This window comes from Dromiciops gliroides, chromosome 1, assembly GCF_019393635.1.
Source record: "Dromiciops gliroides isolate mDroGli1 chromosome 1, mDroGli1.pri, whole genome shotgun sequence".
Lineage (NCBI taxonomy): Eukaryota > Metazoa > Chordata > Mammalia > Microbiotheria > Microbiotheriidae > Dromiciops > Dromiciops gliroides.
The window spans coordinates 628,496,346-628,524,317 of record NC_057861.1 but is presented as its reverse complement, the minus strand read 5'-3'; the positions used below and the strand labels follow the sequence as shown (position 1 = coordinate 628,524,317).

Genomic DNA, 27,972 nt, shown 5'->3' with positions numbered 1-27,972 from the left:
TCTTGTGGGAGGGAAAGAAGGATGGGAGAAAAATTTGGAACCAAAAATACTATGAAAACAAATGTTGAACACTATCCTTACATGTAACTGGAAAATAATAAAATATGTTTATAAAATAAAATTAAAATTAAAAAAGAAGGACTTAACCCTCATTGCCCTGGAAAAGAAAAAAAGAAAAAAAAAGAAGGAACGGGAGCTCATATTTGATCAACAAACATTTATTGATTGTGGAGCAGTAGAAAGAACTCTGGGCTGAGTTGGGGGACATGACCTGGGTATTGATTGCCAGCTCAGGGAGAGGCTCACACACACCTTTGCTTCTAGTTCATGGGCTACAGTTCCACTAAAGCTGTATCTGCTAACACTGAATCAATATGGTCCAACAAGGCAGCAGGAGCAGGGATTAGAGAATACTGCACTGCCTGCTCCGGTAGCCCTCCCTCTTCACAGCTGCAAAAGATGCCCTCCCCATTCCCTTAGCCTCTGACAGTCATACAGGATTGAAGTGGCATCCAGGCTGAAGTGGTAGTCACCTTGTCTCCTTTTGACTGTGTGTAAATGACAGGGATTCCCTTAGCTCAGTGAGGGGAAATTAAAATTCTCTTTCATTTTACAAAATAGCTTTTTAATTCCAGCCCCTACCACAGACACACAGAACTGAAGCAGACACATAGCCCATGGGATAGCAGCTTGTCAATAATCAATATTTCATGTCACTTGGGGGTTATCAGCAAACATCCTAATGCACCATCAACTTCATTAAGAACATTGTTTAAAAGGTTATAGATTTGTTTGTTTCTGCTCCCCATCAAGTGTTACTTTTAAAACAAGCCCAACTTGAGCTCTAAATTTGCACCTCCACAGTTCCTCCAAAGGAAAAGGGTGGGGGGGGGCAAAAATAGAATTAAGGAAAGATATGCCCAAATTTGATTTTTCAGGAGACTACCCAATGCCTAGCTTGGCTCCTTTTTTGTGAGGGTACAAAAAGCTACTGACCACATTACCCATAAAAGTGGGTCCTTGGGAGCAGCTAGGTGGCACAGTGGATAAAGCACTGGCCCTGGATTCAGGAGGACCTAAGTTCAAATCCGACCTCAGACATTTGACACTTACTAGCTGCGTGACCCTGAGAAAGTCACTTAACCCTCATTGCCCAGGGAAAAAAAGTGGGTCCTCACATCCCTTCCCTTTTTAAGGAAAATGGAGTGGGCATTTAAAGACAAATTACCCCCATGAAAACAGGGATCCATTTCTTAGCTAATGTTTGAATGCCACCCCTACCCCACCTAATGCTCTGTACACAGGTTTATTTGAAATTGAGAACAATGGAACCTGTCTGCCAAACTTCCTTCTCATCACTATTCTTGGGAAAAGCAGCATTCGACTTAAAGATAGAAGCAGCCTTGGAAACCATCCAGTTCACCACTACCCCACTCTTTTTACAGAGGAAGAAACAAAGGCCCAGAGACTCGCCCAAGGTCAGAGATTCATGGAACATGGTGGATGTGGGAAGGAAGGTGAGGGAAAGTCTACACTCTCCCCCCTCACAAGTCTTCTGAAACAATGACATGGTTGTTATTCATAGCTGTCATGCCAGATTTATACTTTAGAAAACATTAACTTCAGAGGAAGCAACTTTGAAATATCAGATGAATCTTAGAATATACCATGATGACAAGGTTGGCGATGTACAATAAATAGCTTTCACAAGAGTTTTGTCTCTTCCCCCCCCCGCCCCGCCTCCACTTCTGATGAGGACCCCATAATCCCATGAACTTAGTTTGTAGACTAGGTAGTAAATGGAGTATGAAGATTTTTCAATAGCTGAAGTTTGGGAGTTTCCCTATTTTTAACTCTTATCCATGTCTTTCGAAATCTTCATCCCAGCAAGCCACCATATTTACACTTCCTGAAAGAGTTCCTTTACACCTTGCTTGTTTGCATGTGCCCATTGAATTCTGTATTTCTGGAGGACAGCATGGCTTCCTGTAGGCGACTGCTCTTCTCTAGCCTATGGTCAGTGGCGTCACCATCTTCAACACCATAGCCCTTTCGGAGGCACAGGACCTTCTGAAAGCTCTGCTTGAAGTTGTCAGACAGGAACCCATACAGAATAGGGTTGGCACAGCTATTGGCATAGGAGAGAATCACCACAAAGAAGTATACGCCTGCAGAGGCAGCCTCTTCAGGCAGGATAAAAACCAGATTGACAATGTTCAGAGTGAAAAATGGCAGCCAGCAAAACACAAAGACGACAACAATGATGACCACCATTCTGGTCACTTTCCTCTCTGACCTCCTCCTCCGGGTGGAGCCCACCCGGACCCCTGACGACTTGACCTTGATCACAATGAGCAAATAGCAGAGGCAGATCACCAACAGGGGCCCAAAGAAGCCTAGGACAGAGGTGTAGATGATGAAGACTGCTCCCCAGATATTCACTGGTTCAGGCCAGCTGATATTGCAAGTATTCCAATCTTCCTGGACATCAGCAAATATGATGACTGGAAGGGACATCAGTAATGAGAAGGTCCAGACAGCAGCACTTATAAGTCTAGCTATCCTTGGGCGACGCCACTTGGTAGACTTAATGGGATGGACGACAGCAAGATACCGATCCATACTCATGACGGTAAGACAGAAAATACTGGTGAATTGGTTAATGCCATCCACAGTCATCACAAGCCTGCATAGGAAAGTGCCAAAGGGCCAGTAGGAGATGGCATTTTGGGTGGCAATGAATGGCAGACCCAGCATGAAGAGGACATCAGCTACAGCCAAGTTGAGGATGTAAATGTTGGTGACAGTCTTCATCTTAGCATACCGCAAGACTACATAAATGACAAGGGCATTACCACTGAGCCCAATCATACACACAAGGAGGTAGATGATGGGGATGATTACTGTTCGAACAGCAGACAGAGGAGGCAGTATCACCACTGTTTTGTTTTCACTGCTATTGAAAGCAGAGGAGAAATTTGCTCTCTGAAAGTCACCATCCAGCACACCAGCTGGCCTTGGGTATAATGGATCCATGGTTTCATTCCTTTTTTCCCCAACAGCTGAGAAGAGCTACAATTCAGACATCTTGTTTCTAAAAGATAAAAAGAAAAAGAAATGAAAACCAGAAAATAAATTAATTAGAGGGAAATTCAAAGTGTTTTTGTTAAGCTAACCATATTCTGGAATCATGTTCCTATTCACTAACTGTCTTCTTCTCCTCCCTGCCCCCCAAATCTCCCATGGAACTCTGGATTACCCAGTGTACCATAAAGCACATTAGCTATGGTATCAACCAGGATTTTTGCATTAACCAAATTGTTTGGAAAACAAGTCTCAAATAAATTGATAAAAAAAAAATGAGCTCTCACTCTTGGGAAGTTCGAGTTAGGGAGGAAGCACAAATCTTCATCTAACTGAATTATAAGGAACACTCAAATTCAATCAGTTCCTACTTCTGAAGAATATTTTCTTATGCTCCATCCCTCCCCATCATCACCCCTAAAGGACTACAAGAGTTTCTCTTCTTCTAGTTCTTCCTTCTTTCATATTTTGTTTAATATTTTTCCTGGATAATCTTCCCAAAATACTCATTTTATATCATCTTCCCATTTCTACTCTTACTCAAGAATCTTCAATAGCTTCTCATTACTGATGACCTTATCAAGTAAAAATCCTTTTTATAACTTTCTCAGGTTCCTACAGCCTGGTTGTACCCTATGAACTGAACCTTTTCCAAGTTATTCTGCAAAAGCCACCCTCAGGTACATCCAGGACAAGCTTACCATTCCTTTATACCCTCCCCCATTAGGTTCATACCATCTTGAATTCATTCCTATTCTCTCCTCTCTTCTTATCCTACCCCTATCTATTCTTCAAGCCTCACCTCAAGCCCTGCCTCCTCCAAGAAGAAAGTTAATCCATTTTATTGTGAAAAACCCTGGACTGGGAGCCAGGAACTTGGGTCAAGCCTCTGCCAATAGCATACTGTGTTGGAATATGCACTTCACTTTCCCTCTCCAGGCCTATTTCCCATTTGTAAAATGAAGGCATTATGCTAAATAATCTCTAAAGTTCTCTCCAGCTTGCCATTCTATTAATCTCTAATTCTAACTCTTTTTAATGACCATTTAATAAACATCTACTATGTGTAAGCATTAGGGGCAGCTAAGGGTCTCACTGAGCTGAAATCAGGAAGACTCATCTTCCTGAGTTCAAATATGGCCTCAACATACTTACTAGCTGTGTGAGCCCGGATTTGGCTCAGTTCCTCATCCATAAAGTGTTCTGGAGAAGGAAATGGCAAAGCCACTGCAAATGGGGTTGCACAGCATCAGGCATGACTGAAAAAATGACTCAACAACAAAATATGTGTAAGCTCTATTCTGAGTACTAGGGAAAAAAACAACCAAAAAATGGTCCTTCGCTCAAGGAGTTGATATTCTACTGAGGCACATACATGTAAACAGACATAAGTATGAAATTATTTGAGGAAAAAGAGAGCATTTACCAGTAGGAGTATCAGAAAAGGGTTCCTAAAGGACATGCCCCTTGAGTTCAACCTTGCAGGAAGGTAAAGATTCTATGGGGTGGGGGGGTGGGCAGCTAGGTGGCACAGTGGATAAAGCACTGGCCCTGTAGTCAGGAGGACCTTAGTTCAAATCGGGCTTCAGACACTTAACACTTACTAGCTGTGTGACCCTAGGCAAATCACATAACCCTCATTGCCCCACAAAAAAAAAAAAAGATTCTATGGGGGCCAAGAAGAAAGTAAAACATATTACAGACTGGGAGGGGGGGAGGAAGAGCAGGGCATGGGGTGGAGGTGGGGGATGGCCTATGCAGAGACACAGACTGGAAATGAAATAAAATGGTAAGGTCAGGAAAGAACTAATAGACCGCTTTGGTGGCAGCACAGAATTTGTCAAGGAAAATAGTGTGAAATAAGTCTTTAAAAAAGGCAAGAGCCAGTTAGTAAAGGACTTGGAATGACAAGTTGGGGAGTTTGTATTTCAAAGAAATAGGGAGCTGCCAAAAATTCTTGAGCAGGGGTGTGACATAGTTAGACTTGACTACTCCAGTTTAGAATAATATCTCCCTTTGTCCCTACTCCTTCTTTCTGTGAAGTAATTATTAGAATGTATGTTAGTAGCTGAGTGTTTCATTTATCTCTCCAACTAGACTATAAGCTCCTCAAGGGAAATAATCTCCTTTTGATCATTCTATAGAGCCCAGGACAATGTAAGTCTTCATGATAATTTCTTAGGTGGCTGATTAGAAGTTTGTTCATTTATATTTAATTAATCAAGGAAAATGTAATGAGTTTTGGGTTCCAGCATGGTGGGGATGGGGGGGTGGGGCAGGGAGAAAGGTATTGAATTTGGAATCAGAGGGCCCAAGTTCAAATATGGACTTTTCTACTTACTAGTTGGAACTCATGATCATCTCTAGAGCTCAGATTCTTCATCGGCAAAATTTTATCATTGGGGCAGGTAAGATGACTTACCCATGTCTTGGTTCTAGCCTGGTGTGCCTCTTCCAGGAAGCACACCCTGACAGCTCCTGCCTACTGTGACTGAGTTTTCCCTTCTAGGAAAAGACTGTTCCCTCTGAAAGGCCCATTTGGTACTTGGCTTACATTGCTGCTGCCTCTGCCTATTTATGGTTCTTATCTCTCCCCCCCCAAAAAAAAAAAGTTAGCTCCCTCCAAGGGAAGAGTATGAATCACTCATTATCCTCAGGGCCTGGATAGCACCTTATCTTAATGATGTTAGATAAGGCCATAGGATGGTAACTCAGAGCTCTAACTCACAGCTTCTTCATTTTACATATGAGGACACTGAGGCTGAAAGAGTTAAGTGACTTTTCCAGGGTCAAACTACTAAACATTTGAGGTAGAATTTGAACCCAAATTCTAACTTTGCTGCTGGCTAGGGGAAGTTGTCTTATTTCTCTGGGGCTTCAGTTTCCCCCTCTATAAAGAGAGGAGGAAGAGGGATGGACTAGAAAATCCCTCTGTTCTTTTCTGTTTCTACATCTGTAATGCCAATTTTAATGCATCAGAATTTTATTGCTGCAGGGAGGCGACCTTGACCTTCCCATCTGCTATGGAAAAATCAGTGCCTGATAGGGGTTAGAAGGAGGCTGGGGAGAGATCAAAGAGAGGAGAAAAGAAATTGAATTATCATTTATTCTTTGAAGTTGGACACATGCTTAAAAGATAGAGTCATTCTATTTTATATCTGAAGGGGTTTTAAGGGAAATGAAGTAGAAATCCTCCAGTCTTTCTATGAAGAGAAAGTGTGGCTGGTTTGGAATTAATAAGAGGTTATCTGCCCACCCTAGCCCATCTGCAACACTCCCTGCCCCCTCACCCCAGCCTAAATTACTCAAACAAATGTTCTGGTCCCAGCTACTAGAGCTTCCCATGCCTTCAGAATCAACATGAAAATTTTAAAAAGATAGAGACCAGGTATGAATAGCTATGTAAAGCTGCACTCCTTATAAGTTTCACTAATAAGGCTGTCAAGGTATATTACACACAGGCTAGGGGTTAAAGGCACCTAAACCTGATGATTGCAGAGAAGCAAACCTCCAAGGAACCAAGAATTATACTGCATTGAAAATGCTGGTACAGGGTGGAGCCAAGATGGCTGAGGAAAGGCAGTAAACACTCAGACTTCCTAACACAATTACGACCAAAAAAAAAAAAATCCAAACACAGCCAGAAAACAACTCCTAGAAGAGCAGAACCCACAAAAAGATGGCTGAGATTATTTTCCAACTAAAGACTCCTTGAAAGTTTGGCAGAAGGAGGAGCCAGGCTGGGAATGGAGTCTAGCCCCACAATCGTTCTGACACAGATACAGCCCCAGGCAAGCTACACCAGAGAAACTTGCCCCTGAGCATCCGAATCAGCTGCAGTGCTGGCTTCTTCTAGAACTAAGTACACAGTCTGGTGAGAAGGCTGAATGGCTAGCTGGGGGGTGAGGGGGAGTCTATGGAGGTTTATGCAGGAGCTAAGGGGGGATTTGGATGTCCTACCCCAGCAGGGAACCAGGAAGAAACCTTGAGTGGTAGCAGCCCGGGTGGGAGAGGGGTGCAGGCTCTTCAGAGCTAGCAACCATGGCACATAAAGTTTTGCTACATACTTTATTGGCAAGTTGGCATGGGGTTATCTACAGACCAGAGAAAGGGCCAGGAGAGTGAAGAAATTGCCCCCTGAAGCTTGGGCCAGTATATCCTGGAAGCAGGAACCCATACTATGAAGGAGGTAAAAGTCAAATAAAAGACGGGCAGGATGAGCAGGCAGAGAAAGTTGTGAGCCTTAGAAAGCTTCCTTAGTTATAAGAAAGATTGAGGTGCACCCTCAGAAGGGGATAACAATGTCAGGGCCCCTACATCTAAAGCTTCCAGGAAAAATACGACTTGGTCTCAGGCCATAGAGGTGTTCGAAAAGGACTTTGAAGATAAAGTTAGAGAGGTAGAGGAAAAAATGGAAAGAAAAATGAGGGTGATGCAGGAAAGACATGAAAAAAAGTCAACAGCTTGAAAAGACAAATGGAAAAAGAGATACAAAAGCTCTCTGAAGAAAATAATTGCCTAAAAATTAGGACTGAACAAATGGAAGCTAGTGACTTTATGAGAAGACAAAATAAAGCAAATCCAAATGAATAAAAAAAATTGAGGACAATGTGAAATATCTTCTTGGAAAAACTGCTGACCTGGAAAATAGATCCAGGAGAGATAATTTGAAAATTATTGAACTACCTGAAAACCATGATCAAGGAAAGAGCTTAGTTAGACATCATCTTCCAAGAAATTGCCAGGGAAAATTGGCCTGATATTCTAGAAGCAGAAGATAAAATAGAAATTGAAAGAATCCACCAGTCACCTCCTGAAAGATCCCAAAAGGAAAGCTCCTAGGAATATTATAGCCAAATTGCAGAGCTCCCAGGTCAAGGAGAAAATATTGCAAGCAGCCAGAAAGAAGCCATTCAAATACTGTGGAGCCATGGTAAGGATAGCACAGGGTCTAGCAGCTTCTACATTAAAGGATCAGAGGGCATGAAATATAATATTCCAGCGGGCAAAGGAATTGGGTTTACAACCAAAAATCACCTACCCAGCAAAACTGAGTATAATCTTTCAGGGGGGAAATGGGACTTCAATGAAAAAGAGGACTTTCAGGTATTTGTGATGAAAAGACCTGACCTGAATAGAAAATTTGACTTTCAAATGCAATACCCTAGAGAAGCATAAAAAGATAAACAGGAAAGATAAATTGTGAGAAATGTTAAAACATTAAACTGTTAACATTCCTGCATGGGAAGATGATATGTCTAAATCATAAGAGCCTTCTGAGTATTAAGGCAGATGATAGTAATAAATTTAGACAGAGGGCACAGGTGGGAATTGATAATTAAGGGGTGAAACCTGGAAATCATTTATTTTTTTTTGTTTCTCTTTTTTTTTTGGGGGGGGGCACATCAGAGTTGATGAGTGTCTTGCGTCTGAGGCCCAATTTGGGCTCAGGTCCTCCTGGGTCCAGGGTGGGTGCTTTGTCCACTGTGTCACCTAGCTGCCCCATGATGACATCTTTGGGGTAAAATTGAGGGGGGAGATGAATACACTGGGGGAAGGGATAGGGGAGTGGTAGAACGGGGTGAAATCTCACATGAAAGAAGCATGAAAGGGTGTATGGAATAGGAGGGGAGAGATGGGGGAGGTGTGGGAAAGTGAAGGAACTTTATACACATCAGAATTAGCTCAAAGACCTTAATCTCATCAGAGTGAGCTCAAGGAGAGAATAACATACACACTCAATTGTGTGGAGTAATCTATCCAATCCTGCAAGAAAGTAGAAGGAAAAGGGGATAAGGAGGGAAGGATGAAAGAAGAGAGAGAAGAATGGGGGAGGAGGCAATCAGAAGCAAAACACTTTTGAGGAGGAATAAGGTAAAAGAAGATAGAAAATAGAGTCAATATCATGGGAAGGGGATAGGATGGAGGGAAACAGTTATAATGATTGATGATAATGGCAAAATGTATGGTACTTACTTTGCTAGGCTATTGTGAAGAAAATTCTTTATCAAGTTTAAGGTACTATATAAAAGTTATGATGAATAGGATGCTATCAGAAAAACCTGGAAAGACCTACATGAACTGAAGCATAGTGAAATATACTGTATACAAAATAACAGCAATAGTGTTAGATGATCTGCTGTGAAGAATATGGTTATTTTCAGCAATGCAACGAACCAATATAATTCTGAAGGACTTATGAAAATTGTAATCCATATACGGAGAAAGAACTGATGGTATCTGAAAACAGATTGAAGCATAATTTTTTTGATAGTTTCTTAATCTGAAGTTTTGGTTTTGTCTGTTTTCTTTCACAACCTGGCTAATGTGGAGATGTTTTGCATGACTACTCATGTATATCTTACATTGAATTGCTTGAGTTCTTGGGCATGGGGAGGGAGGGATGAAGAAAAGTTAGAACACAAAGTTTTAAAAAATTGATGTCAAAATTTGTTTTTCATGTAATTTGGAAAATAAAATTCTAAACAGAAAAAAAATTTAAATTTAAAAAAGAAAATCCTGATACAGGGAAGTTTCCATGAGTATAGGGCCCAGTCAGGGATATTTTTCTAAAATGATAGTAGTTTTCACCAAATCAGTCTTCATTACTGTGTCTCAAGTATGGAATCATGAAAAGAGGCAAAAAACCCAGAATTTGACAGATGTCTTGGCTACTAATTCACTGTGAGACCTTAGAGAAGTCTCTCCTTTCTCTGGGCCTCAGTTTTCCCATTTGGGAAATTTTAAAAAGAAATTGGGCTAGATCCTAGCTTCTTAAACTCTGAGTCATGACCCCATATGGGGGTCACTTGACTGAATGTGGGAGTCATGAAAAATTTGGCAATAGTAAAAGATCATGTACATCTATTTTATATACCTATATACCTGGGGTGGCATAAAAATTTCTCAGGCAAAAAGAGGTCACGAGTAGAAAAAGTTTAAGAAGTCCTGGGATAGATGACCTATAAAGTCCCTTCTTGCCTTGCCTTGACATCCTGTGTTCTGCATTCTAAGATCCCTTCTTGCCCTGACATTCCGTGTATTGCATCCCCTCTTTGTTCCAATAGTCTGTTTTCGATGTTGGGAGTTCCCATTCTGCTCTGACATTCTGTTTTATGAATTCTCTTGCTATTCTGACATCCTGGGTTTCATGTTCTAAACTCCCTTCCAGCTCTGTCAAATCTATGATTCTAGAAGGCCACATCAGTAGCTAGATCTTGTATAAACTGAGATGAGTGCACCTGAGAGCCAGCCCATGCAGTTCGTCCAGAGTGGGCCATTGTATTATATAATTGCTATGATTGGCCTAATGGAGATAACCCAGGAAAGACCCCGATGATTCTATCATCCTTGTCAGCTGGAAAAGAAAATAAAGCCTAGGGTGTAGCTGTTCTACAATGACCAGAATATGCCTCCAAGGTTTGTCCATTAACTGAACAGAACTGAAGCCTCATTTTAAGACCTAAATGAAGTTTCTGATGTCTAATCAGTTGGCTGTGGTGAGGGAAAAAGAACATCAGATTGAAGCCTGAAGACTCATGTTCAAATGTTGTATCTACCCCTAAGGTACATAATTCCCCCTCTGTGACTTTTAGTTTCACCACCTGTAGAATGAAGATAAGAAAGATTAAAGTTCTGTTAGTATATTTATTTGAATTCCATCTTGGATCCCTTCACTAAGGTCTTCTTTGTCACATTATCATGGTGTAGAGATGCTGTCAGGGCCCAAACTCAACAAATCACTAGCAAGAAGGAAAGGCTTCAAGTATGAATCTAGGGGAGCAGCTAGGTGCTGCAGTGGATAGAGCACTGGCCCTGGAGTCAGGAGGACCTGAGTTCAAATCCAGCCTCAGACACTTGACACTTACTAGCTGTGTGACCTTGGGCACGTCACTTAACCCCAATTGCCTGGCAGGGGTAAAAAGTATGAAGCTGGAGACCCTAACAGTGATCTAGCCTAGCAGATATAAGAGACACTAGTTATCTGGGAGGTGGTTAGCAAGTTCTGGAAGGTTGTGGTAATTCAAAGAAGGTCACTTACTCTACTAAGAAATCAATTATTTGAGCATTTATCAAGCATTTAATATGTGTCAGGGCCCTATGCAAGATGTTGAGGATAGTAAGAAGCAGAAAAAAGTGGTCTTCATCCTCAAGGGTTTTACAATCTAATAAAGGGAAGCCACATGTGTATAAATAAAATAAATTCAGAGTAGTTCAAGGGGAACCTGAAAGGAAAAGTCACTTACAACCAGGGAAACCAGGAAAGGTCTCTTACAGGAGGTAGCATTTGAACTGAGTCTTAAAGGAAGCCAGGGATTCAAAGAGTCAGAGGTTAAGAGGGAGAGAATGACAGGTATAAAGAACAGTATCAACTAAGACACAGAGATAGGAGATGTGTGAAGAACAGAAAGTAGACCAGTATGACTTGACCTTACAATGTGTTGGTGTTGGTGTTATTTGTTGTAGTACAGGCATTTCAGTCATGTCCAATTCTCTGTGACCTTATTTGGAATATTCTTGGCAAAGATATTAGAGTGGTTTATTCAGCTCATTTTACAGATAAGGAAACTGAGGCAAACGAGGTTAATGGGCTTGCCCAGGGTCACATAACTAATAAGTGACTAAGGTCAGATTTGTACTCAGGTCTTCCTGACTTCAGTCCCAGTGCTCTATCCATTGTGCCACCTAGCTTCCCAAATGTAAGGAGAATAGAAAGATATACCAGAGGAGTATATCTGATCCTGGAGGTAAAAGGAAACCACTAGAGTTGCTGAGTAGAGGGAGTAACCCAGTTAAATCTGTGCTTTAAGAAAAAAAAATATGACAGCTGAGATAGAATGGAGGAGAGAAACTTGGGGCAGTGAGAGTCATTAGAAGGCTATTGTAATGGTCTGGGTAGAGGTTATTAGGAACTAAAATAGTCATGATTGTGAAGAAAGAGAAGACATGTGTGAGAGATGTTGCAGAGACAGAAATAAAATGATTGTAAGGACTATGATCTATATTGGTGGAGAGAGTACCCAGGTCAATGAATTCATGGCCCTTTTAACATTTGAAGCATTCAGACCCAACATTTTGCCTCAACATAATACCCATTAAAGTTTCATCAACTCTACAGGGCTGATTAGCTGGTTTCATTCTCCTCTCAATCAAAACTGCTTCCCCTCAATCACAAGAAGCAGCCTCAGGAGCAGAAAGAATGCTAGAATAGGATGTTATAGGATGTTAATAGAGTAGGCCTGGGTTCTAGCCCCAACCTGCCACTCACCTCTGCCCTTTAGAACTCTACTTCATGCATAAAGCCTGGTATAATGGGAAGGGTGCTAAACTTGGGGCTTGGATTCAAATTCTTGTTCTGCTTTTTAGCTGAGTGACTTTGGGAAAGTCATTTACCTCTCTGAGCCTTAGTTTCCCCACCTTTCACATGAATATGATCTATAAGGTCTGTCTGGCTCTAAATCCTGTGACCCCCTTGAGGAAATAGGGTCAAAGATTTCTCTATCTTCAAAAATGTCAGAGAGTTGGAATAGAGATGAGAAAAGAGTTCTGGATTTGGAATTAGAAACCTGGCTTCAGGTCCCAGCTCTGCTACCAGTGACCTCATCCACTTAACCTCTCTGGGCCTCAATTTTCTCATCTGTAAAGGAAAGGAGTGGGGCTAATTGATTTCAAAGGTCCTTTGGCAGCTCTGATTGTGCTCAATCACCCTAAAAATAGAGGATGTGTGCTCCTTATCTCACTGCTGTCTGCACACTTTCCCCACTTATGAACACCTCACCTCATGTTTTAAGACTACAGAGTAATCAAGAATAATAATAACCCATTACAGTGGCAACTGCCTCTTTGGAAGAACATTCTGGTAAAAGCCATTATTCAGGAACTCCAATGTTCTTAGTTACAGAAATGACACATTCATCAAAAAACTTCACCTTGTGCCTTTCCCCCTCCCCTCTTATATAGTACAGCAGCAGGGATGTGTTGGGGGAGGGGGGATCTGAAGAGAATAGAATGGGGTAAATGATAAGCCACTAATCCTCTTTCTATTTGAATCTGGAAATTCATTCCTACAACCACTCAAAAGGCAGCTGAGCATTGGCCATGTTCCCTCCAAAGCCTCTGTACATGGGTGTATCCCCTTTTTCCTAAACCAGAGTTATTCTCCTGACCTACTAGGAGTCAACCTCAAACTTGGGTTCTTTTTGTTCTAGGAAGTTCTAGTAAGTACTAACAAGTTGGAAAGGCCCATGCCAGGATGGAAAGTTTGCCATCTGAGGATCAGGCTAGCTCAGTTCAAAGAGGAATATCCTAAGAGATAAGAGTAGCTATCATAAGTGATGAACTTAGAGCCCACACAACTAATTAAAAGTATTAATAAATGAATGAGTGAATGAAAAAGATTCATTAAGCAATTACTATGTACCAGGCACCATGTTAGACACAGGGATCAGATACACAAAAGTAAAACAATCTTTCTTCTCAAGGAACTCACATTCCAAAAAGAGGAGACAAAATGGGAGTGGTGGAAAGGAAGAGTCTAGGAAGACACAGGGATGGTGAGTTGGTCCAAAGGTCAGACAAATGGCATGTGATTTCCAGGTATACTGATAATAACAACTTGGTTTCTAAACTCAGAGAAAGAAGTGCAAAGGGTATGCATTTGGCATCAGGATGGACAAGGTGGATGACTGATAGGATGGTTAAGGGTCACCTAGATATAGTGGGCAAGTTGAGTTTAAATACATTAACTATATCAAACATGGCAGCTTAACCAAGGACAGGAGTTCCAAAGCTGAGTGGATTAACTGTCTCAGAGACTGTTTTTGTTTTCTTTTTCTGGAGGAGAAGGGGAGAAGGAGGGCAGTGACATGGCAGATGATAAGATGGACAAGGTGCACAACTAGGTGAAATGTGGTACACAGACCACTTAAGGTATGGAGGCAGGGGCCATGGGGTAAGGAGAGGTGGATTCTCATATAGGTTAGAGTAAGCATATATACTGATGGACTCCTCCATCTTTTGAACCTTAGTAATGACAGTCGTTTTATATATATATATATATATATATATATATATATATATATATATATATATATATATATGTGTGTGTGTGTGTGTGTGTGTGTGTGTGTGCGTGTGTGTATTTATATACACACATGCATATATGCATACGTGTGTTGTGCATATATGTATATATGCACATACATATACATATGTGTGTGTGTATGTTAACTGTGAGGAGGGAGAGAGAGAGAGAGAGAGTAATTTACAAAAACACTTACAGACAGTATCCCATTTGATATACTCACCAACCCCTATGTTCTATCCAGCTAAGCTAAGCAGAAAAAAGTCATCAAAGAGCTTAATTGATCTAATTAGTGTCCCAGGTTCTCCCCATTGTGGGAATTGTTCATCACTAACTTTCACCAGCATGCTACTTGGTAAATTAGCACCTGCAGCAAGTGTAGGAGCTAATAGGAGCAAATAGAAATAACACTATGCTAATTCATTAGTAGTGAAGCTGGGAATAGGTTTAATCCTTCTGGAAAACAATTTGAAACTGCCAAGAAAAGTCACTACGATTTAACCCAGAGATTCTAATATTTAAACTCTAACCTAAGGAGATATTTGAAAGTGAGAAGAGACCCTTATCTACCAAAATATTCATGGTTAGATTATTTGTGATAATAAAAAGCTCGGAACAAAAATAAAAACCTGGGAACAACCAGGAAATGGCTGAACAGACTATGGTATGTGAATGCAATGAAATATTATTACATTATAAGGAGTCAGAATAACGTGAAAAAATTCAGAGAAATATGGGACAATTTATATGAAGGGGTGCCAAGTGAAGAAAGCAGGGCCAAAAGAATAGTATACACTGAGATAACAATAATGTCATTAAAAAAAAAAACCTAAAGGGGAACAAAAATTCAGATCAAGTTCATGGTCAATGCTCATAGCATACTATCATGGTGAATGTATGTGGTTTTTCTCTGTTAACAATTGGGAGGGAAGGGAAGGGAATAAGCATTTATTAAGCACGTACTATGTGTTGGACACTGTGCTAAGTGTTTTACAAATATTCTCTTATTTCACCTTTATAAACCTTGGGAGGTAGGTGCTATTATGACTCCCATTTTAAAATTGAGGAAAAGGAGGCAGAAAAAGGTTGTGACTTGCCTGGGGTCACAAAGCTAGTAAGTGTCTGAGACTGTATTTGAATGCAGGAATTCCTATCTCTGGGCTCACAGCTTTATCAGTTGTGCCACCCTGATATTAACACCTGTTACAATCAGTCTACTAAGGGAGGGAGCTGTTTGAGTGTTTGCTGGGGAGTGCCTATTATGTTAAAAACATAGCATCGGGGCAGCTAGATGGCGCAGTGGTTAAAGCACCGGCCCTGGATTCAGGAGTATACCTGAGTTCAAATCCGGCCTCAGACACTTAACACTTACTAGCTGTGTGACCCTGGGCAAGTCACTTAACCCCCATTGCCCCGCAAAAAAAAAAAAAAAAAACATAGCATCAATTATTTTATCTTTTTTTTTTTAGTTAATGTGTCCTCTTTCTTGCAGACAGCAGCTTGTCCATGGGGGAAATCTAGCCCCGTGTGTCCCATTCTTCCCTCTGATCTTTAAAGGCCTTGGGCAATGTGCTTTCCTCTATATCCCTGGTTGCCTGGCTGCCTGCTCACCTGCCTGTTCCTGGTTCCAGCAGGAAGCCACTTAACTGAACCAGGCAATCACCATGGCCATAACAAAGCAGTCTCCTAAGCCCATTCTGAAAGATATTCAGAAAAGCTTGTGTGAGTGTACAACCTCAAACATTGCTGGTGATCAATAGGCTTTTGAAAATGTAGAATTTCTGGGCTAGAAGATTCTCTTCAAAGTCATCTCCACTACCCAATGCCATCCCTCTCTTCCCCCAATTCTACAGGTGGGAAAACTAAAACCCACAACCTAGGGGCTCCATCACTGTCTTTATTTCCATCCCTGTCTCTCTCAAACATTTTAGACCAAGGAATGAACTTCAGGGTAAAGTTGTCCCCAGTCTCTTTCAATCCACTCTATACACACTACCAGATTCATCTTTTTTATGTCTAAGTCTGATCAATGTCACTCCCTTGCTCAGAAACCTTCAAGAGCTCCCTATTTCCTATTAATAAAAATTAAGTTCTTCACACTAGCAACTAAAGTCTTCCACAATCTGGCTCAAATGTGCTTTTCCCACTTCATTTCGCACAATTCTTCCCCGTCCCCTCAACATTCCCTGTGCTTTCCCTCTTTGGTAACTTTATGTCATTCCCTATATTATACTTGAAATGACCACCTCCCTTTTTCTCTACCAGATGAAATTGTAGCCCAACTTCAAAGCCAAATGCAAAGGCTACCCCTTCCATAAAGGTTGATATAATAGAAGAACCATTGAATATGTAGTATAGAATATGGATATGAATTCCTGCCTTACTACTTATTAACTGTGTGACCCTAGGAATGTCACTTACCCCAGCCCTTAGTTCTATATATGTAAAATAAGAGTGGTGGTTTAATGATCTCTAATGTTCTTCCAGCCCCAAGTTCTATGATGGCCCATCCAGAAATTATTCCAACTTTCTCTCATTTCCAAGAACTTTGTGTTCTTCTTGTATACTTATCCCATCATAATTTGTATTCTACTTCTCTGAGTCAGCATCTTCCTTACTAGACTATAAACTCCATGAGGGCAGAAACCATAGCTCAATTATCTTTCTTCTCCTGTAATACCTAGCTCAGGGCCATGCCCATAGTAATAGGAAGGGTTTCTTGGTCAGGTCTGATTTAACCTATGTGGCTTCCAAGTTGCCTCCTAACACTGACTCTGTGAAATAGACAATTAATACATATCCATACATATGACTGAATGAATGAGAAAGGAGTAGATAGCAAGAATGATGGGATCCTTCTCCTCAGAAGGAATACATTGTGGCATCTAAGATGTATGAGTTTGCTATCACAATCAAGAAAGAAATATCCTCAGAGAAGAAACAACAAGTAGTATTTGGAGCATACCGATCAATACTGATTTTTCCCCAGCATGGTCCCACTCTGCTCTCTACCCTGGACATCTTCGTAGAGTCTTTATTCAAAGAGACATCCTTAATTCTCTGTTCTAACTCCCTGAGTCTTCATAACTTTCCTTAAAATGATAAGTAGGGCAGCTAGGTGGTGCAGTGGATAGCATACCAGCCCTGGATTCAGGAGGACCTGAGTTCAAATCTGGATTCAGAAACTTGATACTTACTACCTGTGTGACCCTGGGCAAGTCACATAACCCTCATTGCCCTGAAAAACAAATCAAAACAAAAAAACAACATTCAAAAAAAAAAAAGATAAATAGCTGGGGGCAGCTAGGTGGTGCAGTGGATAAAGCACTGGCCCTGGATTCAGGAGGACCTGAGTTCAAATCCGACCTCAGACACTTGACACTTGTAAGCTGTGTGACCCTGGGCAAGTCACTTAACCCCCACTGCTCCATAAAAAATAAAAAAAATAAGTAGCTATCTACCTAAAACCATAAGCAAGTATTATCTGTAGTGGGGATAGGCTAGAAGCCTATAAGATCAGGGGTGAAGCAAGGATGCCCATTATCACCACTATTATTCAATGTTGTACTAGAAATGTTAGCTTATAGCAATGAGGAGAAAAAGAAATGGAAGGAATTAGAATACACCTTTAGGAAACAAAATTATCATTCTTTGCAGATGATGTGATGGTGCATACTTAGAGATTCCTAGAAAATCAACTAAAAACTAGTTAAAATAATTAACAACTTCAGCAAAGATATAGAATATAAAATAAACCCACATAAATCATCAACATTTCTATACATTACCAATAAAATCCGGCAGCAAAAGATAGATAAAGGAATTATCCATAAATAACTGCAGACAATACAAAATACTTGGAAGTCTACCTGCTAAGACAAACCTAAGAATTCCAGGGTGGGCAAAAAGTCATGATGTTTTAATAACTTTTTGAAAATTATTTTTCTTTCATTTTTGCCATCTATGGGATTTGGTTTTTCATACATCATATAAATTAATTTCTTATATACAATATATGATGCTATGGTATTATAATTAGAAACAAAAAATAAAGGAATTATTAAATATTGAAAGCCCATCATGACTTTGGGCCCATCCTGTATATGAACACAATAACAAAACACTTTTCATAAAAATAAAGTCAGATTTAAAGAATTGGAGAAATACTAATTGTTCATGGATAGGCTGATCCAATATAATAAAAACGATAATTCTATCTAAATTAATTTACCTATTCAAAGCTATATCATCAAAATACCAAAAATTATTTTGTAGTGCTAGAAAAAATAATAACAAAATTCATCTGGAAGAAAAAAAGGCCAAGAATATCAAGGGAATTAATGAAAAAATACAAAGGAAGGTAACCCAGCTATATCAGATCTCAAACTATATTATAAAGTGGCAATTATCAAAACCATCTGATACTGACTAAGAAATAGAATAGTGGATCAGTGGAATAGATTAAGTACATAATATACAGTGGTAATTGACCATTCTAATATATCATTTGATAAACACAAAGATCTAAGATTTACAGACAAGAAATCACTATTTGATAAAATGGCAGGGGAAAACTGGAAAGCAATATGGCAGAAAATAGGCATAGACCAACATCTCATGTTACATACTAAAACAAGGTCAAAATGGGTACATGATTTAAGCATAAAGGGTCATATCATAAGCTAACTAGAGGATCATGGAATATTTTATCTGTAGGGTTTATGAATAATGGAAAAATATATGCCCAAACAAAATATGGGGAACATTACAGGATATAAAATGGATAATCTTGATTACATTAAATTTTAAAAGTTTTGCAGAAACAAAGCAGATACAACCAAGATTGGAAGGGAAGTAGAAAAGTGAGAAAAATCATTTTCAGTAAGTCTCTCTGATAAAAGCCTCATTTCTCAAATATATAGAGAATTTATAAGGATACAAATCATTCCCCAACTGAAAAAATGGTCAAAGGATATGAATAGGCAGTTTTCAGAAGAAGAAATCAAAGCTATCTATAGTCATATGAAGAAATGCTCTAAATTATTCTTGATTAGAGAAATGCACATTAAAACAACTCAGGAACCACCTCACACCTATCAAATTGGTTAATATGACAAAAAAGAAAATTACAAATGTTAGAGGATATGTGGAAAAATCAGAACACTAATGCACACTGGTTCAACCATTCTGGACAATAATTTGGAACTATGCCCAAAGGGCTATGAAATTGTGTATACCCTTTGACCCAGCAATACCATTACTAGGCCTCTACCCCAAAGAGATTAAAGAAAAAGGAAAAGGACCTATATGTACACAAATATTTATAGCAGCTCTTTTTGTAGCACCAAATAATTAGAAATTGAGGGGATGCCCATCAATTGGGGAATGGCTGAACAGGTTGTAGTATATGATTGTGATGGAATATGATTGTACTATCACAAATAACAAGCAGGATGCTTTCAGGATTACCTAGGAAGACATATGAACTGATACAAAGAGAAGTGGGCAGAATGAGGAGGTCATTGTACAAAACAGCAATATAATATGATCAACTATGAATGACTTAGCTATTCTCAGCAATACAATGATCTAAGACAACTTTGAAGGACATGATGAAAAATGCTATCTACTTCCAGAAAAATAAGTGATAGAGTCTGAATGCAGATTGAAGCATACTTTTTTACTTTATTATTTTGGAGTTTGTAGTCTGTATTTTCTTTTGCAATATGGCTAATATGGAAATGTTTTGCATGACTTGCATATGCAAAATCTATATCAAATTGCTTGTCTTCTCAAGGAGGAGGGAGAGGACGGAGGCGGGAGAAAATTTGAAAGTCAACTTTTTTTTTTAATAAATGTTAATGTTTTGTTTACATGTAATTAAGAAAAAATGAAAATTAAATGTGCAAAGAAAAAATAAGGTTCCTAGATTTTAAAAATGCCTTCTGAAACCCAAAGCAACTAGAGTTCTTACACTCGATGGATCAATCAGTCAAGGAACAAGTATTTATTGAGCACCTACTGTGTGACCATACCCTCTGCTAGACACTGTAGATATAAATATAAAGAATGATGGGGGCAGCTAGGTGGCACAGTGGATAGAGCACTGGCCCTGGAGTCAGGAGTACCTGAGTTCAAATCCGGCCTCAGACACTTAACACTTACTAGCTGTGTGACCCTGGGCAAGTCACTTAACCCCAATTGCCTCACTAAAACAAAAACAACAACAACAACAACAAAAAAAAGAATGATGCATTCCTTACTCTCAAGGAATTTACATTCTCTCAGGAAGACAACTTGGCATTCACATGGTATCCAGACAACTCAATGTGTAGTTGAGGTTGTGGGTTATACAGTAGGGAAAAGCACACAAAGTGAGAAATCAGAAGTGCTAGGATGACTTCCCTGTATTATAAGATCCTCTACAAAGATAAAGTATAATGACATACCTATTTCAAGCACCCATTTCATTATCACAGGTCCTTTCCCCCTGAAACTAGATCATATATCCTGCACATCTGATTAGATGGTTTAATGAGTTGCTATAAACAACGAAATTCATCACTCACTCTGCACAGTCCTCAGGCTAAAGACATCAAAGCCTTTCCAATCTGGCCACGGCTCATGGTCTACTGGTGTAGCCTTCAAGAACCCTAGGCCACCTTGAGGTCACCATGGATCATCAGAGGATTTCAGCAAAAGGACAAGATGTTGTTGTTATAAAAATATTAATAAATAACTAACTCATATTTATGTAGTACTGTATCATACTCTATCTCCTGCAATAACTACCTCAGCGACATGAACAAGAAGGGATTCTTAGTCAGATCCCATTTAGGCTATGTGGCTTCTAAATTGCCTTCTAACTCTGACTCTGTGAAATGGGCAATTCACACAAATGAATGAATGAGAAAGGAGTAGATAACAAGGGTTATGGGACCGCTGTACTCAAAAGGAATACATAGTGAATGACATACATTTAAGATATGTGAGTTTTCTGCCAAAAAGAAAAAAGAAATATCCTCAGAGAAGAAAAGAACCTGTACAAATAAACATTCTTTCAAAGAGGAAAAGAGGAAAGTCTAAGCACCTTATCATTCAGTATATAAATGGGTAAATAAAGTGGAGGGTGATTTTTGGCAGAGTCTAATTAGAGATAGGAGACTAGAGCTTTGACCTATGTACCAATATTTGAATATACTTGCAAGAAGTTTGCTTCTTTCCCATGATGGGCCTCTAGTCTGCCTTGAGGTCATCCACCATCTCTATTCCACAAGAAAACCACCCCAACTTTTGTCTGACTCTAAGCCACCACCCCCAATGTCCTTCAGCCACCATTTCTGATCCTGAATGTCCTTCACTGTCATATATGTGTGTCTATATACATATAGACACACATACATACATGCATATACATACATTCATGCATAGACACATACATATATCCTCCCTTGTGTGAATGGTTCATAATTGGAATGCCACTTAGTAAGTTAGCACCTCCAACAAGTGTAGGAGCTAATAGAAGTAACACCATGCTAATTCATTAGTAGTGGAGCTACAGATAGGTTTAATCTTTCTGGGAAACAATTTGGAATTACCAAGAAAAGTCACTAAGCATTGGAATGTTCAGGAGACAGTGAAGAGTTGTGTGAGATGAATTTGAAAAGACATGTTGAAGTCAGATTGTAGGGGACTTTAGTTGCTAATGTGAAGAATTTTATTTTTATTTAGTAATAAACAGGGAGCCATTGAAGGTTTCAGAAAAAGGGAGTTATATGACCACACTTATGCATCAGAAAGATGAATCTGGCATACTCTATCTAGATTACTTATGTAATACTATAGCACACTATAGTGTCTATAGTATTATACTATGGCATATAGTATACTAGAGTATGTAGTACTATAGGTGCTTTGCACCTATCAGTTAAATTGATCTTCACAGCAGTCATGTTAAGTAAGCCAGAAAGAGATCATAGGATTACAGATTTAGAGATGGAAGAGGCCTCTAAGATCATCTTGGTCAAACACCTCGTTTTACATTTAAGGAAACTGACCCTCAAAGGGGTGAAGTGACGACTAAAAATCCACACATAAGTAATAGAACAGGGATTGAAATCATCTAGGTCCAAATCTATACTATATATCCAGTACATATATGCATATGTATACATACACATACACATATATACACACATATATAAAGATAGATAGATAGATATAGATGGATGAATAGATAGGTAGATAGGTAGATAGATAGATAGATAGATGATAGATAGATAGACAGATAGATAGATAGATAGATAAGTAGATAAACTTCAGCACTAGTTGAATATGTGATGGGACAGGGAGGAAATCCCATTCTTACTTTAGCTTTGTGTTTCCAACATCCATACCTTTGTTCACACTATTCTTTGTACCTGGGTCTGAAATTTCCTCCCCTTCCTCTCCTTTCCAACTCCTTTCTACCTATGCTTAAAGGCCTAGCATTAATTCTGGCTTGCCCACAAAGCTTTCTCTGCTCCCACCATAAACCTTAACAGTCTCTCCCTGCACATACCTCTATCAGCACTATCCACCCATTCATTTAAAGCCTCTGCCCTGTATTGTTAGTTCACTGGGCCACAAACTTTGAACCTGAAAGGTACCTTGAACATCATCTTCCTGAAGCTAAAGAACAGAGAGGAGGAAGGCCTTTCATGGTCATTGTTACTCGAAGTAGTAAGTTGTACACCTAGAATTCAAACCCAGGTCTCTATGCTCCAAATCTCTCTATTCACCGTGTGTATCCTGCTTACCCCATCAGGTCATGAGCTCCTTAAGGGAAGTGAGGGTGTCTCATACCCTTTCCTATTTCCTGAAGTGCTCACCACCATATTTGCATGTAGGATCGTTTTTTGTATTTATTCAACTGGTTTTTGTATTTGACCAACTGAGATACTGAGCAGTAAATTGGGGCTCAAAAAACATTTTTTTTCTCTCTCTTGCCAATCCAGTACAAGTTTCACCATCTCTTCTGACTTTCATTCATTCAACAAAAAAGTCCACCTAGTGCAAGCACAAAGCTGCAGTGAGAGCAGGATTTCCTTCCCCTCCTATCATACATTCAACTAGTGCCTGAAGTTAGTGTCCTCTCTCTCTAGGCTATCTCTTTAGTTAGCATCTCTCTCACTCTGTAACAAAAATTTCCTTACTTTCTCAGCTGCTTTTCCATCTGTTTGACTTATCTCTTCTCACAGGATATCTATCTTTATCTCTCCTCTCCTTCCTTTCTTTTCCTTTTCTCTCTTCTCTCCTCCCCTCCCCTTCACTTCCTCTCTCCTCTTAACCCACTCGAATTAGGGGCCACTGGGAAGGAGTACCATTTTCTATTTTTTTTTTTTTTTGCGGGGCAATAAGGGCTAAGTGACTTACTCAGGGTCACACAGCTAGTAAGTGTCAAGTGTCTGAGGAAGGATTTGAATTCAGCTTCTCACGAATCTAGGGTTGGTGCTTTATCCACTGTGCCATCTAGCTGCCCCCTAGGAGTACTATTTTCTAGGGAAGTCCTCCGAGCTAATTCATCAAGCTTTGATCTGCTTTATTGACTACAGAGGCTAAGTACCACAGGATCACACAAGTTAAAGCTGGAAAGAAACTATGAATAGTCTAATCCAACCCAGAGGACCAGATCATAGAAATGACTTGTCCATGGCCATCCAGACAGTAAATAGCAGAACAGGGATTTGAACCTAGGTCCAGTAAGTCCAAATCCAGTCTTCTTTTTATTCTATCATGCACCGGTGCAAGCAAACTTTCTGCTTAGGTACTTGGGGTTCACAAATGCCCTTCTCCTCCCGAGGTTCAACATGCTAAGTACCCCGTTCATCCTTATTACAGCTATGTGTGCATTGGTGGGGGTTGGTAGTATCCCTTTTTAGTTGCCCCTGGGAAACAATATAAAGCCCCAGAACAATAGGGAAATTGCCTCCAGCTCTCTCTCTCCCTCCCCCTCTCCCTCTCCCTCTCTCTCTGCCTCGACCTTTTCCTCCCTCCCTCCTTCTCTCCCTGCCTGTCCCCCCCCCTCTCTCTCTCTCTCTGAGGGGGGGGGGCGGGGAGCAATTGGTCTATAGTTTATAAAGAGTTGAAAGAGGTAGGGGTGAAAGGAAGCGGGCAACTGAGACATTAAGATGGTGTAGTAGGCAGAACTCTGGATTTAGAGTCAGGAAGACCTGGGTTTAAATACTGACCCACTAACTAGTTGTGTGAACCTAAGCAAGGCACTTAACATCTGTGGGCCTCAGTCTCATCTGTAAAGTAAGAGGTTTGGACTAGATAATCTCTAAGGTCCCTTGCAAAAGGAAATCTTTGATTCCACAAGTAGCTTGCCTACGGCCAAATAATGAGTATCAGAGGTAAGCCTAGTACACAGGTTTTTCTCATTTTAAGGCTGAGCCACGCACAAGCTCTCATGAGTTATTGACATTATGATCATTACTAATGGAATACCAGTACCACATACTTAAAACCTAAAGATAGAAAAAACATCCAAGTCTCTTGTTCCCAGAGCACTCCCCATCTCTGCCTGTCCCCACTGCTTCCTAGCACTATCATGCTTCCCTAGAGCCAGGACTTTGCTAAGGACACCAAGGTAGAGCCTAAGCACATATGTTCAGAGAGGCTAAACATGGCTTTCCTGGGAATTCATGGCAAAGGTGATGTTAATCATTCCTCACAATTACATCTCTCCTCAGCAGCCTGATAAGCACACTTCTGGCATTGCAGAGAGGGCCCAAATCAGAAATGCTAGTCAGATAGAAATAAATCTATCCTAAGCATTCAAAATGCCAAAGAAGCACCGGAATACCAGCCTCACCAACACACACTGGAAAGGGGACCAGCACAGAGCAATGCTTCCATCATACAGTAGGAAATTCCCTAGTGTGTGGGCAAGCAGCAAGTGTCCACTACATGCAACACCACTGAACCCTGTGGGATGCATCAGAGATCTAGGACACCATCCTTGCCCCTACCATAAGAGAGTTCACAAAGAGCTAGATAAACACAAATAAGTAAGCCCAGAGCAATACAAAATAATATATGTCTTAAGACCCCAAACAAGAGAATAAATCAATAAATCAACTGGTAGAGACCATTGGTAACATATGGAGGGGGTTCCAAGTGAGAAAAGCAGAAAGGGAGGAGATAAGGAGAGGTCAGGATTAGAAAAGTCAGGGGATGGATCAGGAAGGGTGGAAAATGGAGAGAGAAGGATGGGAGAGAGGAGAAGGGATGCAGAGAGTGGAAAGAAGAGGAAGGAGAAGAGGATGGGGCAAAGAAAAGGAAAAGAGATTGAAAAGAAATGAAGTGAGGAAGAAAAAGAGTTGGGGAAGATGTCAGAGGGAAGGAAACAGGAAGAAAGGGGGAACTGGAGAAAAGAAGGTTTGGAGAAGAGACAGAAAAGGAAGGGAGTGGAATGAGGGAGAAAAAAGGGAAGTAAAGGAGGGAGAAAAGGACTCAAAACATAACAAAAGGTGAGAGAAAAAAGGGAGAAGAGCAAGACAAGGAGAGGAAGGCAGGAGAGACAGAGGAGGGGAGGAGAAGTGAAAATAAGAAAAAACAAAAGAAAAAAAGTTTAAAAGACCATTAGAAGGAGGAGAAGGAAAAAGAAAAAGGGAGAAGAGATAGAAGGAGGGACAGGGGATATAGCATATTGTAGTAGAAAAATCACTGGAGTGGAAGTTGGGAGATTTGATTACTAGTATAGAACTCATCTGGGGGCCTTGGTCAATGTCTTTCCCCCTCTCTAACCCTCCTTGGTGGCATTTTCTATAAAAAGGAAATGATTCCTGAAATGTGTCTCTATAAAAGCCTCTAGTCTATGTTATCAAAATATCAACTTTCAGTCTATACTGGTTCTCTAGCTAATATTCAATGAACTAGAAGTGAAACTCATTTTCAAGTCTACTTGACCAACCCTAATTAAATGCCTACTCTGTGGTTGTGGGCAGGTAGGGGTAGGAAGAGACGAAAAAAGGAAACTGGTCCCTGCTTTCACAGAGCCAACAGGCTATTAGAAGCATGCAATAAACAAGCTCACATAGGTATAATATAAAATGGAATATTTTCTGTTATGCCACTAATCCATAACATAGATAATCCTCTTTTCACAGGATTTTGAACTAGAAGGGCACCTCTGAGATCATCTAGTTCAACCTTTTCCACTTCTCATTTTACAGATGAGGAAACTGAGGAGACTCAGGAAAAAAGGGACTTGTCCAAAATCACCCAGCCAGTAAGTAGCAGAGTTAGCATTGGAACTCCGGTCCTCAGACACTCCCACCCATCTGCTGTGCCATCTTTATGTGTCCCCATAGAATTATAGACCCCTGTGCAAATTCCTAGTCCATAACCTCTCCCAGTCTCCCTCCCCTACCTAAGAATCGCTCCAGCTTTCCTGTTAGCTAGCTAGCTTACCACCATTCACAGGCAGGAACAGATTTCAGGGACATGAAGATGAAGCAAATTCATGAAAGGACCTTTTTAGCAGCAAGATCTCAAGCTCGCTAGCTCTCTCTCTCTCTCTCTCTCTCTCTCTCTCTCTCTCTCTCTCTCTCTCTCTCTCTCTCTCTCTCTCTCTCTCTCTCTCCCCTTCCCCCCCCCCCCCGTGTCTGTTTCTCTCTGGCTCTCTGGCTCTATATCTCTGGCTCTGACTCTCTCTCTGGCTTTGTCTCTCTGTCTCTCTCTCCTGTCTCTCCCTCCCCCTCTCACTCTCCCCCCTTTAACTTTGTACCCCTGTGGAAGCTCGCACAAAAATCCCCTTCCCTCTTCACTTCTGCTCCTGCCCTCATTGCATCCCCTCTCCTAGAAAACTCCCTTCTCATTGGAGTTGCAATCACTTCGAACACTGGCCCCAGAAGTCGCCCCCCCCCACCCCGAACGCCGACAGCTGTTTGGCTTGGTGTACTTTAAAACCACCTGCTCCACACGGTGAAAGGTTCAGGTGGCCGGGAATATTGGAGCGGGACTGCGGGTGTCGCAAAACGGAGCTGAAGAAAGAAAAGCACGTTCTCCCAACACCCTTAGCTTGGGCTTCCAGAGTGGAACACAATCAATATTCCTCCTACTTCTCCAAAGTTCAGGTGGAATCCCTATATACCTGGGATGGGCTCTCCAGATACTGCGGAATGGACGTGGTTCAGGAGGAGAGGATGTCACACCTCTGGGAACTAGGCTTCAAACCCTGGGCTTTGTCCCGCCCCCACCCCCAGGAAAACACAGACAGGAGGGCTTGGCCAGGAGCCAGGCTAATAAAACACTGAAAAGGGAATGGAAATAGAAAAGGGGGAGAGAACATAGGAAAAAGAAAAAGAACAGAAAAGGAAGAAAGGGGAGCCAGGGAGACAAGGGGGCAGGATGGTAACAGGAGAAGCGGAGGGAGGATATCTAAAGAGACCCAAAGGGACCCGGGAGAAACATGGGTGAAGTATGCAAGGGGATTAAGAGGCAGAGAGATCACCTTTAGGAAGAGAGAATGAATGGCGAGTGGATCAGGCAGTCAGCAAGGGGCCGACGCACTTGCATGAACTTACGGGCCGGTATCGGTCCCCGAGGAAATGGTGTTCTAGGGGCCCCTCGGTTGGACTGCTCCAGAGTTCTGCAGGCTCCAGGATTCCTGGGTCCGCAGGCAGATGGCTGGGTGTCGAGGCTGGCGCGCCCTCTCGCCGCTGCAGGCTTGGGCTAGCTGAGCTGTGCTCAGGAGACGCTCAGTCTTCTCGGTTTATAGCGGAGATGTGTTGGAAGGGAAGGAGGGTACAAGGGGAGAA

The 27,972-nt window shown here is 40.9% G+C and overlaps 1 protein-coding gene across 1 annotated transcript; it reads right to left on the bottom strand.

Annotated features, from left to right (window-relative positions):
- Window positions 1–163: 163 nt before the first annotated feature.
- On the bottom strand, window positions 164–27,972 carry SSTR5 (somatostatin receptor 5). The gene is made up of 2 exons (XM_043975591.1): window positions 27,739–27,972; window positions 164–3,094 (listed from the first exon to the last, which is right to left on the bottom strand). The coding sequence occupies exon 2, from the start codon at window positions 3,034–3,036 to the stop codon at window positions 1,924–1,926; it is 1,113 nt and encodes a 370-aa protein (XP_043831526.1). The 5' UTR covers window positions 3,037–3,094; window positions 27,739–27,972; the 3' UTR covers window positions 164–1,923.

Bases quoted from the DNA above. Each gene is read 5' to 3' on its own strand.
- SSTR5 (XM_043975591.1), bottom strand. From the start codon at position 3,036: ATGGATCCATTATACCCAAGGCCAGCTGGTGTGCTGGATGGTGACTTT.